The 12,531-nt window shown below is 45.1% G+C and overlaps 1 protein-coding gene across 2 annotated transcripts in view; it reads right to left on the bottom strand.

Annotated features, from left to right (window-relative positions):
* MCM3AP (minichromosome maintenance complex component 3 associated protein) overlaps nt 1-12,531 on the bottom strand; it is an 80,874-nt gene that overhangs the window by 18,780 nt on the left and 49,563 nt on the right. For both annotated transcript variants that reach the window (XM_048868919.2, XM_075118204.1), the window contains 3 exons: nt 2,513-2,710; nt 2,070-2,138; nt 174-308 (listed from right to left, as the gene is read on the bottom strand). In XM_048868919.2, coding sequence (XP_048724876.1) covers nt 174-308; nt 2,070-2,138; nt 2,513-2,710 — 402 coding nt within the window. The remainder of the gene's footprint in view (nt 1-173; nt 309-2,069; nt 2,139-2,512; nt 2,711-12,531) is intronic.

The raw sequence follows: 12,531 nt of genomic DNA, 5'->3' as shown, positions 1-12,531 counted from the left end.
ATAAATAGGGAACATTCTACTGACCAATATTTCACCCCTTTGTCCTGTCATTCATTGCCTTTCTTTCTACTCAGGACATGGGGAGCTACATTTCAATGACAGTACAAACCCATCCCCTCCTCCATTCTGTCTCCGTGACATGCAAGGGAATGCCGGTTGGCTCCTCTGCTTACTGGCTGGGATCCTCTGCTGGACATCCTTCGTAACTCGGCAACACCAAGAGCACCTTCCAAAAGATCTGTTCTCGCTGAACTGGAATATGTTCAAGGATCAGTGAAGGCAGATCCAGGGGTGTCCATGCAGCATCACTTAAAGATAGTGAAAAGTATATGAAAAATAACTAAATATCTTGAATTTTTTAATGACTCTTCCTTTTCGCCCTAGATTTAGAAAAAAAGGTGATTTTTGCCCTATTCTGTTCATTCCCTTGGAAGCACCTGGCATTGGCCACTGTTGGAAAACAGGGTATTGGGCTAGATGGACCATCAGCTGATCTCATGGTCTTGAAAGGTCAGTGTGGCTGTTTGGGCAGCTGCGTGCTAAGGTAACCAACATTTTGAAGCTGTGAACATTGAATCAATGAATGCAGTTATAGTCTGATAAAATTAAGAGCTAATGTAAATGCTTTCTTTAAACGTTTTGCTTTCCACAAAGGAGTTACAAAGAGTTAAATGGGCATTCAAAGCAAGGAAGTCAAAAATTAGACCTACGGGACTAGGTATTCAGCCAATGTGTATTGCCATAGCCCAGCTGATTTCAAGGGTTACACTGATTTACACTGGCTGAGAATCTGGCCCACAAAATTTGTCTTGGTTTGTTGGATCACATGCACATCCCCACTCTCCCCTCACTGTGCCTGACTACTTTGATGTTGTAAATAGGCCAGGGATTGAAGTTCATAAGAAGCCTACACAGGCAAGTGCCTGTGGGTTTAGAGAATACAATGAATGAGTAGGTTCTTTTGGCATCCTGTCAAACAACACTGAGAAAACTAGCTATTAGTTTATGGCATTTTCCCAGGAACCAGTAAAGCAGCCTTTAAACTCATTGATCCAACTTTCCATCATCCTATCAAAGTTCTATATTTATCATTTTTCACCCACGTAATCATTTCAGATTTCACCACATGTTAAATTGTCTGAAATTTTATGAGTGATCTGGTTGCAGAAGAGACATTTTTTAGTAAGTTTTGGGGCAAACTGGACCAACATCTTGGGACTGTTCAAAACGTCATTTACTAATCTGGAAAAGTTTCCTAGCTTTTTTGCCATGTCTCAGGAAGCAGTCTGCTTCCAAACTCCAACTAGATTTATTCTGTTCTCCTCAACAAGGATGGACTTTGTTGAGTTAGTTTGGGAGTTACTGAATTCTCTTTTGTCCACCGGAGGGGAACATCACAGAGTTCACGAATTCCACCTTGTATGTGCTAAGTTACAGATGTCTGCAGCTGCATGTTAATGACTTCTTAAAATATCCACACGGACCGGCAGAGATCCTGGTTTTAGACTTGTAAGTGTTCTCTCTCCTTGGTTTATCTCTGCTCTGAGCAGTGCTGTCTCCAGCTATAGCAGGTTTCTAGACACCAAAGTCATAAAGAAGTGGCCTCCTAAAACTAAGGAAATTCTGCCCACCTCCTCCATAACCATCATTACCTATCTGACCTTCAGCTATGGGCTTCAGATCACTATTCTCTCACCGAGAGGTCTATAGTACTTACCAACATTTAAACTACAATTCCAGCCCACTGAAGACGAAGATCTGATGGTCCTTATGTTACAGAGATCACATCTCACTTATTGCTCTCTGCATATGAGCCATACTAGACTCTGCCCCATCTGCCACTCCACACACTCTCCCAGTATCAGGCAGACACTGCACTCTACAGGTTTAGGCACAAGAAAAGGGTTCTGATATTTTGGAGGATCCACCCTTCACCCACCTTCAGTTACATATATCCATAGGGGCTAGTCTGAAAAGTCCGCTAGAGCCTGATTCACCACTCTGCACCAACGTTTTCAGGGCACACAGCAGCTTTGTGCTAATGTAGCTCCAATGAAGCTCCAACTTACCATAGCAACTGCTGGTAAAAGTACTGAACTTTCATTTGGTGCTTTGTCCTGTTTCTCAGCCATCTTAACCTGGAAACAAAGAGGAAGTCTGGTCAGGATGTATCAAAGGTGTTGAGTCCCCTGTACAACACGTATAGGTCTGCAAGAGCTAAGAGTGCTCATCTGTGCACCAAGCAAGCCGGAACACTTAGGAGACTTACTACCATGGAAGAAGATCAGAGAGACATTCTCTCTGGGTTTTCAGTTTGTTTCTCGTATGTGTCAGACTGCAATGTGTACAGCCAGTGTCTTTTTCATGAGGGTCCTTCACAGGACAAGGGATATAAGAAGATGTGCTTGTAAAACAAAATTTATATCATCAGGAACCTGTGCTCATGTGAAATTATTTTAACTTATCTTTTGAAACTGACTAGATTTCAGGTTAGCTGTGCAAGTGCTCTTACCTGGTGCAGGAGATTCCCAGATTTCCTGCATGTCCCAGGTTTACAATTCTCTTAATTAGGTTCTCCTCAGCAATAGGACACTCTGCACTGGGGGATAATGCTTTCAGTTTGTTTTTTGGATCCACACAACAGGGAGCTGCTGGGAATGCCCTCATTTGATGCTTCAGCTTCTTCCGTGCTGCAACAACTTCCCTCCATCTTTAAAAGAGAAAATACATATATGCTGTACTAATGAATGATGCTTATAAATAAATAAATCTCAAATTGTTTTCACAGATTTTCTGTTCAGAGTTATTCTTCACTATTAACTTTCTGGAGCTACTTTGGCACCTTAGGTTTATTAGCAGTTCAAAGTAGAAAAGGAGAGATCACCTACCTCACAGTAATTTGAGTTCTTTAAGATGTTTTGTCCCTATGGGCACTCCACTGTAGCATGTGGATGTGCCTGTGCGCTCTTGGCTGTAGTCTGCAAAGTAACATTTGTGGGCCCACGCAGACCAGCGCCTTATGCTGTGAGCGAGGGCATTTAGAGAGGTGTGAGTTCACCACCACTCAGTTCCTTCTCCACTGTGCAAGACTCCCAAGCAGGAATTCAGTGAGATGGGTGCTACGGAGGTAAGTCCGGGACAGTTTGAAGGACTGTACCACCAAAGGTGGAAGCAGGTAAGATGGTATAGTGTTTGGCTAAGATATGGCTAGAAGACCAAGTAGCAGACCTACAGATTTTTCAGTCAAGCTATGGACATGGACTGAGCTCTAGCAGAATGTGCTGTCACTTCCTGAGGGGGGGGGCATGTAACCCTGCATTCCCATAACAAGCCCTGATGCAACCCAAAACTCGCTTAGACAGTCCGTGTCTGGAAACTGGTTGGCCCTTCATCCAATCCAAAAATCAACACGAATAACCTAGGAGAGGTGCAGCATGGTTTAACCCTTTTCAGGTAGAAGGAAAGGGCCCTCATTACATCCAAAGAATGAAGGCCTGATTCTTCTCTGGAGACCCCACCCCACCTCTTCCCCTTCCCTCCCCCGCACCCCTCCAGTGCCTCCAGATGCTGAAACAGCTGATCGGCAGTAGGTGCTTTGTCAGCAAAGTCCTCCAATTCACCATAGTTAAGGAAATCGTACTTGGCCAATGAGACCTGGTAGTTTGAAATTTGGAACTGGAGGTTTCCAGAAGAAAAGACCCTCCGGCCCAGAAGGTCTAAATTTTTGCTTTCTTTATCCATCAGGGTGGACTGAAAATTTTGCTGTCTGAAGCGCTCTGCTGCTACCTGCACCAAGATGGAATTGGGCGGAGGGTGTGAAGAAAGAAACTCCGACCCCATGGCTGGTACCTAGCCTCTCTTTTCGTCCTCCTTGGTGGTAGGCATGCAAGTAGCCAGGGTACACCAAACCATTCAAGCTGGATGAAGACTGGCATAGTTGATCTATAGGGCAACTCTGCCCACTACCGAGGAGTGAAGAATGAATATGCAGCTCATCCAGCTCCCTTTGCAGGAGCTCCTGGAATTGGCAGAAGTCGTTAGGAGGTGAGGGAGAGGCTGAAGTGACTGCAACATCCAGAGAGGAGGAAGGAAAACGCTCCTTCTCTGACAGTGCCCTCAGAACTGGACTGAGCAGCTCATCCTCCATAACATGTACAGAGCATCTGCTCGAGGATGCCCTATGCGTGGACAGGAGCAAAGCCTCCCTGGTGGAAGAAAGGGATAATCACGTTGTGTAGTAACTGCGGTTCTTCGAGATGGTTGTCCCTGTGAGTGCTTCACTTTAGGTGGTGTCTTGATGCCCTGTGCTTATAATCAGAGATTTGTGGTAGCAGTGCTCAGTTGGGCCGCGCACAAGCCATAGCCATCTTGCGCCGCTCTGAGCGGTTACATGGCGGTGCACAGCCAACCGGCCCCCTGTTCCTTCTCTACCTCAGAGAATCGGCCTTCGCCTCCGAAGTAGATGGGAGGAGGGAGGGTAGTGGAGCACCCACAGGGACAATCATCTCGTAGAACCTCACTTGTTACATAGTGGGTTGTGGTGGGGGCATTATGGCTTCCTCCAGTGACGAAGATGAGAATATAAGAACGGCCGTACTGGGTCAGACCAAAGGTCCATCTAGACCAGTATCCTGTCTTCTGACAGTGGACAGTGCCCGGTGACCCAGAGGGAATGAACACAACAGGTAGTCATCAAATGATCCACCCTGTTGCCCATTCCCAGCTTCTGGCAAACAGAGGCTAGGGACACCATCCCTGCCCATCCTGGCTAATAGCCATTGATGGACCTATCCATGAATTTATCTAGCTCTTTTTTGAATCTTGTTCGCATCTTGGCCTTCACAACATCCTCTGGCAAGTAGTTACACAGGTTGACTGTGTGTGGTGCAAAGAAATACTTCCTTTTGTTTTAAACCTGCTGCCTATTAATTTAATTGGTGACCCCTAGTTCTTGTGTTATGAGGAGGAGTAAATAACACTTCCTTATTTACTTTCTCCACACCAGTCATGATTTTATAGACCTCAATCATATCCCCCCTTAGTTGTCGCTTTTCCAAGCTGAAAAGTCCCAGTCTTATCAATCTCTCCTCAAACAGAAGCAGTTCCATACCCCTAATAATTTTTGTTGCCCTTTTCTGAACCTTTTCCAATTCCAATATATCTTTTTTGAGATGGGGCGACCACATCTGCATGCAGTATTCAAGATGTGGGTGTACCATGGATTTATATAGAGGCAATATGATATTTTCTGTCTTACAATCTATCCCTTTCTTAATGATGCCCAACATTCTGTTCGCTTTTTTTTGACTGCCGCTGCACATGGAATGGATGATTTCAGAGAACTATCCACAATGACTCCAAGATCTCTTTCTTGAGTGGTAACAGCTAATTTAGAAAGCTGGGATTATGTTTTCCAATGTGCATTACTTCGCATTTATCAACACTGTATTTCATCTGCCATTTTGTTGTCCAGTCACCCAGTTTTCAGAGATCCTTTTGTAGCAATTTGCAGTCTGCCTGAGACTTAACTATCTGGAGTAGTTTTGTATCATCTGCAAATTTTGCCACCTCACGGTTTACCCCTTTTCCCAGATCATTTATGAATATGTTGAATAGGACTCGTTCCATTACAGACCCCCTGGGGGACACCACACTGTACCTCTCTCCATTCTGAAAACTGATAATTTATTCCTACCCTTTGTTTCCTATCTTTTAACCAGTTGCCAATCCATGAAAGGACCTTTCCTCTTATCTCATGACATCTTACTTTGCTTAAGAGCCTTTGGTGAGGGACCTTGTCAAAGACTTTCTGAATATCTTAGTACACTATATCCACTGGATCCCCCTTGTCCACATGCTTGTTGGCCCCCTTAAAGAATTCTAGTAGATTGGTGAGGTATGATTTCCCTTTACTAAAACCATCTTGACTCTTCCCCAACAAATTATGTTCATCTATGTGTCTGACAATTTTGTTCTTTACTATAGTTTCAACCAGTTTGCCTGATACTGAAGTCAGGTTTACCGGCCCATAATTGCTGGGATCACGTCTGGAGCCCTTAAAAAAAATCTGCATCACATTAGCTATCCTCCAGTCATCTGGTACAGAAGCTGATTTAAAGGATAGGTTACAGATGACAGTTAGTAGTTCTGCAATTCCATATTTGAGTTCCTTCAGAACTCTTGGGTGAATACCATCTGATCCTAGTGACTTATTATTGTGTAGTTTATCAATTTGGTCCAAAACCTCCTCTGATGACACCTCAATCTGGGACAGTTCCTCAAATCTGTCACCTAAAAAGAATGGCTCAGGTTTCGGAATCTCCATCACATCCTCAGCCGTGAAGACTGATGCAAAGAATTCATTTAGTTTCTCCGCAACGGCCTTATCATCCTTGAGTGCTCCTTTAGCATCTCGATCGTCCAGTGGCCCCACTGGTTGTTTAGCAGGCTTCCTGCTTCTGATGTACTTAAAAAAAATTTTGCTATTATTTTTTGAGTCTTTGGCTAGCTGTTCTTCAAATTCTTTTTTTGGCCTTCCTAATTATATTTTTACACTTCGTTTGCCAGAGTTTATGCTCCTTTCTATTTTCCTCACTAGGATTTAACTTCCACTTTTTGAAGCATACCTTTTGGCCTCTCACTGCTTCTTTTACATTGTTTAGCCGTGGTGGCCCTTTTATGGTTCTCTTACTATGTTTTTTAATTTGATGTTTTTTACTATCTATGTTTTTAAATTTGTTTTTTTTTTTTAAACGAGAGGTGAGTAGGCAGCAATGTGTCATATTTGGCTGTGTCCTCAGGTTTCTCGGTGTCTCCCTCTTGTGTTTCTGAGGGTGCCGGGACAATTGGTGAAGGGGACCGGGCTGTTCTGGACCTAGGCGGGCTAGGGGGCCTGTGGTTTTGGGCCCTGTACATCGCCCATGGATCCCAGTATGACCAGTTCTCATTGCACACACACAAATCCCCTGTGATCACATCATCACTCTGGGGTCTCAGAGTATGGAGAGAGGAGTCTGTATACTGAGTAAAGAGCCCTTGAAATGGAAGGTCTTCCACTGTGTTTTCAACTTCTCTTGGAAGTCCTGAGGATTGGAGCCAGGATGCTCTTCTCATGACCACCTCTGTAGCCATGGACCTGACGGCTGTATCAGAAGCATCTAATGCAGCCTGCAGAGAAGTTTCGATGACCAACTCTCCTTCAGTGATAATAGACTGAAATTCAGCTTTCTGGTCTTGTGCCAAATGCTCATTAAAATGTGTATACTTGGAGTACGTATTGAAGTCATATTTTGCCATTAAGGCCTGGTAGTTGGCAATGTGAAATTGGAGAGTGGCTGATGAATAGCTCTTCCTTCCCAGGAAGTCCGGCCTTTTTGATTCCTTAGCTGGTGGAGAGGGCCTACACTGAATTTGACAGTTCCTTTCATTGGCAGCCTCCACCACAAGGGAGTTGAGGTTAGGGTAGGAGAAGTAGCACTCTGTTCCTTCAGGTGGGATGTAGTATTTCTTATCTGTCTGCTTACAGGGCAGTGGAATTGTGGGAGGTATTTACCACAGGTTATACACATGAGATAACAGTGCCTCATTGATAGGTAAGGCAACCTTTCCCTGAGGACTGGTGTTCAGGATGTCCACCAGGGAATGTTTGGACTCTTGCACCTCCTCTAGTGGAATACTGAAGGGAGTTCTCTAGCCTTTTCATGAGTTCCTGGAATCTCTTGAAATCACCTGCATAGGAGGGAGGTGGTGGCATCACCACGTCATCTGGATATGAAGATGACTTTCCAGACTGAGGAGAGATCTCCTCTCTCTGAGGCTCCTGTTCCTCTTGTACATCTTTTGATAATGGAGAGCAGCATGGTACCAAATGGGCACTGTACTAGAGGACGTTCTGTAGAAGCTGGTAGTTGGCATGGTACCGATGGGTACCAGCGCTTTTTCCTAGACATTATATTAAGTTGCTCACCATAGTGACCCCTTAGGTACCAGTAGTCCATCTGGGGAGAGGGATAAGGTAAGGTATGCCAATGATAATCATAACCTCTGGGCCTATGATGTTCTGGTAGGTTCCCCAGGCCCATCTTCATGCAAGGGGCTCATGGAGGTAGGGTAGTATGGTACCCGAATGAATCCCTGTACTGAGATCGCTGACAAAGCAGCAACAGAGGCTGTCTGTGACATAGAAGCCAATGTATGAGGAGGGAAGCAGACCCTTTGGGAGCTAACACATGCTCTATTAGCATGAGCTTCAGTCTAGCCTCCTTGACCCTCTTGGATCTGGTCTTAAAACCTAGACAGACCATGCATTTGGCAGGGTTGTAGGACTCCCCCAAAGACCACAGGCAGCTGGAATGTCCATCGCTGCTGAGAAATGACCTCTGGTAAGTCTCACAGGCCTTAAACCCTGGGATCTTGGGCATAACAACTATATTCCAACACAATATCAAAGAAAATGAAACGGAAGGGATGGACTAACACAAAATAAAGTGAAGTAAAGTGAAATAAAGGTATATGGAAACAGAATAATTCAAAGAAAGAATGATCAAACAAAGAAGTAAAAGAATAATGCACAAGTGAAGGCAGGAAGCCAAATACAACAGTCAGTAGACTCCATCTCAAGTTGCAGGTGGTAGAGAAAGAACTGAGTGATGGCAAGACTGTGCATCCCAATATGCCCTCACTCAGAGCACGGAGGCGCCAACTTCTGCTGGTGCTGGTGGGTGCTCAACCCGCCTCTGCGCCCAGCCCCGCCCCCATTCCAACCCTTCCCCAAAGTCCCTGCCCCAACTCCGCCCCCTCCCTGCCCCTATTCCAACCCCTTCCCCTTATCCCCGCCCCGGCCCGCCTCCTCCCCTGAGCACGCTGCGTTCCCACTCCTCCCGTCTCCCTCTCGGAGCTTGTTAAGCCGTGAAACAGTTGTTTGGCGGTGGCAAGCACTGGGAGGTAGGCAGAGAAGCAGGGACGCGGCGCGCTCAGGGGAGGTGGCGGAGGCCAGGTGAGGTGAGGTGAGGGGAGCTCAGCTGCCGGTGGGTGAAGAGCACCCACTAATTTTTCCCCGTGGGTGCTCCAGCCCCGGAGCACCCACAGAGTCGGCACCTATGCACAGAGGTGCCATTCTACACAGGCACAGACCTGCAAATACTGCTTTCCAGACGCCAGTCAAGAGTGCACGGGTGCGTGACATCCTATGGTGGGGCACCTATAAGGATGTGTACTTGAAGAACTAATGTTGTCCCACAACATACGTTGGTTATGCCAGCATGACAGCAGTTAAGTCACCCACTACCAAAAACCTGGACAGGGTGGCACACACTGACAATTAGGGGGCCTGGTTTTTGCTCTGACTTGCTACCACTAACATCAACGGTTAAAAGTCACAAGAGCTATGGTGTTATGGCAGTCGCACATTAAAGAGCTGAGACCCAGAAGTGAGAATTCTATTCAGAATGCATCTTGAGGTAAATATTCTTCTTAATTTCAGTGTTTACTCTGTGCTTTTACAGCATGTATATTTGGTGTATAATCCATTTAATTGCTTTCCCCTGGATTATTAAACAGCTTCCCTCTTGCTGAAAATACCCTTATAAACATTACCAGGGGAGCAGAAAATCTTAAATAATTTTTTTAAGCAATTATAAAAACCTGTAGGGCATGCTACCTGAAAGATGATTTATCAGAAGTTAGAGACTATCTGCATATTAAGATTCCAGGATTGCTATTCTGTAAACTAGAACATCTATGTGCAGTGATGGAAATAGCTACAAGCATAGTTGAGAGTTCTTTTTGTTCAGAATAGCACCAGGCTCAATCATCACTGGAATCTGGGGTCTGTTCCTGTCCAATTCTTAAATTTTCAGCCACTAGGGGCTTTTTTACACATTAGAAATTACACCTGTGTGACAGCATGGGCTTTCGTCTCGTCTGTTACATTAAATCAGTTTCAAAACATTTGAGCTGACAATAGAGAAATAATTTTTTTTTATTTACACCCTCAGTCCGTAACAAGGAGTACTGACCCTTCCCTAGTAATCTTCTTTCACACAATCCACTGAGAACGTATTTCAGATCCAGCGGCTGGAGACGGGACACTAGATAGGGAGGGCTTTGGGTTACCACACAGAGAATTCTTTCCCAGGTGTCTGGCTGGTGGGTCTCGCCCACATGCTCAGGGTCTAACAGATGGCCATATTTGGGGGTCGGGAAGGAATTTTCTCCCAAGTCAGATTGGCAGAGAGGGGGTTTTCCCCTTCCTCTGCAGCAGGGGGCACTGGTCACTTGCACATTTAGACTAGTGTGTCAATGCTGGATTCTCTGTAACTTCAAGTCTTTAAATCATGGATTTGAAGACTTCAGTAACTAAGCCAGAGGTTAAGTGTCTATTACAGCAGTAGGTGGGCGAAGTTCTGTGGCCTGCAATGTGCAGGAGGTCAGACTAGATGATTGTGATGGTCCCTTCTGGCCTTAAAGTCTATGAGATCTTTACAGTCTCCCTCACATGCAGGGAAACAGATGAGCCTTGCAGTGTGCCCTGAAGGGTCAATACCCCAGGGCTATTTCAGACTGGGGTGAGGGAATTCCAAAACTCCACAAAGAAGGCCCTGCCACCCCCCTGTGACCCTAAGAGTCCCTTTATGCCAACCGGCAAAGGGCGCATTCACACTGTTGTCAGAATATTTAGCTAAACAGCATCTTGTAAGGTATCATATGTAAACTGGTGACACGCTGGTCATGAATATCATCATATGATGTATGTATGGGTTGTGTATACAGAGTTATATGTGTGGTGTGGAGGCAGCTAATAAACAAGCCTGCTGTAGACTAAGGAATGTGGATTTACCCGTCTACATGTATCTTGCTAAGGGGCAGATGAGAAGACAGCATGGGTTGATTACAAGCAAAGGACAATGAAAGGACATTTGACTCCAAGGTAAACAAAGTGATAGACAGAATGGAGAAAGCAAGTTGACCAGAGGATGAAGAATGGGTTTGGTGCCCGCTCTCCAAAGAACACACAGCAAGGGAGAGGAACTTTGTCCAGGTTTACTTTTCAAAGAATACATTTCAAAGGTTTTCAGGGAAGGAAGAGGACTCCTCATTTGTTATCCAACATTGATGGAACAAAGGGATCAGTGCCCCCTGATTCTGTGAACAGCTAATCCTCCTGCTTGTGGGGCTGGAGCTGCTGAGAGCTTGATGCAATTGAGAAAGCTGCTTATGTAAAGATTCGCAAAAAGAAAAGGAGGACTTGTGGCACCTTAGAGACTAACCAATTTATTTGAGCATGAGCTTTCGTGAGCTACAGCTCACTTCATCGGATGCATACCGTGGAAACTGCAGAAGACATTATATACACAGAGACCATGAAACATACCTCCTCCCACCCCACTCTCCTATGCATCCGATGAAGTGAGCTGTAGCTCACGAAAGCTTATGCTCAAATAAATTGGTTAGTCTCTAAGGTGCCACAAGTACTCCTTTTCTTTTTGTGAATACAGACTAACACGGCTGTTACTCTGAAACCTATGTAAAGATTGGAGCTTGCTAAAGTCACGTTTTAGATAGTAGAAAGGTCCCATTGTTGTTTTGTTTTAACCACGTTTTTCTCTTGCTTAGTATCACTAAAATCTAAGTTCTTTATTAATAAAGTTATGCTTGGTTTTATAAGCCATCTCAGTGCAGTGTATTAAAGTGTGGGTCCTCAGCTAGACCGCTAGGCTGGTGGGTGCATTCTCTTTGGAGGCAGCAGACTTGGTAATTTCTGTGAGAGTGTCCAGCAATAGGGAGTGGATTCTACAGAGGACCGCTCTTCCTGGAGGTTTGGGAACAGGGGTTCACCAAATGTTACCCGCAAGGCAAGGCTAAGACTGGCAGACTCCCAAGGAGTTTTCTGGGGAATAGGACAAATTGATGTGGCAGGGAGCTGACACACAGTTTAACCTCCAGCAAAACTCTCCCTTGTTGGGGTAACACATGGCTTATGGTTCTGGGTGGCCCTAGAAAGCGTCTCCCTCTCTCCCCGCCCCTTGTCTGAGTGAGGGTCCAAGCCAAGCACCCCACTGATCTGGCAATATGGCAGAGGGAAAGAGACAGCTTTTGGATAAGTAGATCCTGGGCTATTTAGGGCTTTATAACCCCTCACACCCCCACCCCTCCCCCCAAAAAATCTTAAAATACTAATCAGTGCTTAATAATTAGCCAATGTAAATAAAAAAACACTGGTATCATGTGCTCCTGGCAGGATATACAATGTAAAACATGAGCTACTAAATTCTGTACCAGCATGAGTTTCCAGATAGATTTAAACTGTAGTCCCCGTAGAGCTTGTTAAATAGTTTAATCTAACTTCTTGTTTCCCCTTCCCCCAACCTCTGTTCACTTGTTTGTCTCTCCTTAGATTGGGAGCTCCTCAGGCAGGGACTGTTCCCTCTTCTCTGTCTGGAAAGCACCTAGTAGGGACTATCAGAAACAGCATACTAGGATTAGCAAATGCTACTACTGATCCTGTTGGAGACCACTTGACGGTCTCCTCAA

The sequence above is a fragment of the Caretta caretta genome, chromosome 11 (genome assembly GCF_965140235.1).
Source record: "Caretta caretta isolate rCarCar2 chromosome 11, rCarCar1.hap1, whole genome shotgun sequence".
Lineage (NCBI taxonomy): Eukaryota > Metazoa > Chordata > Testudines > Cheloniidae > Caretta > Caretta caretta.
Note: the sequence above shows the minus strand (reverse complement) of the source record. Positions and strands in the feature narration are given on the sequence as shown.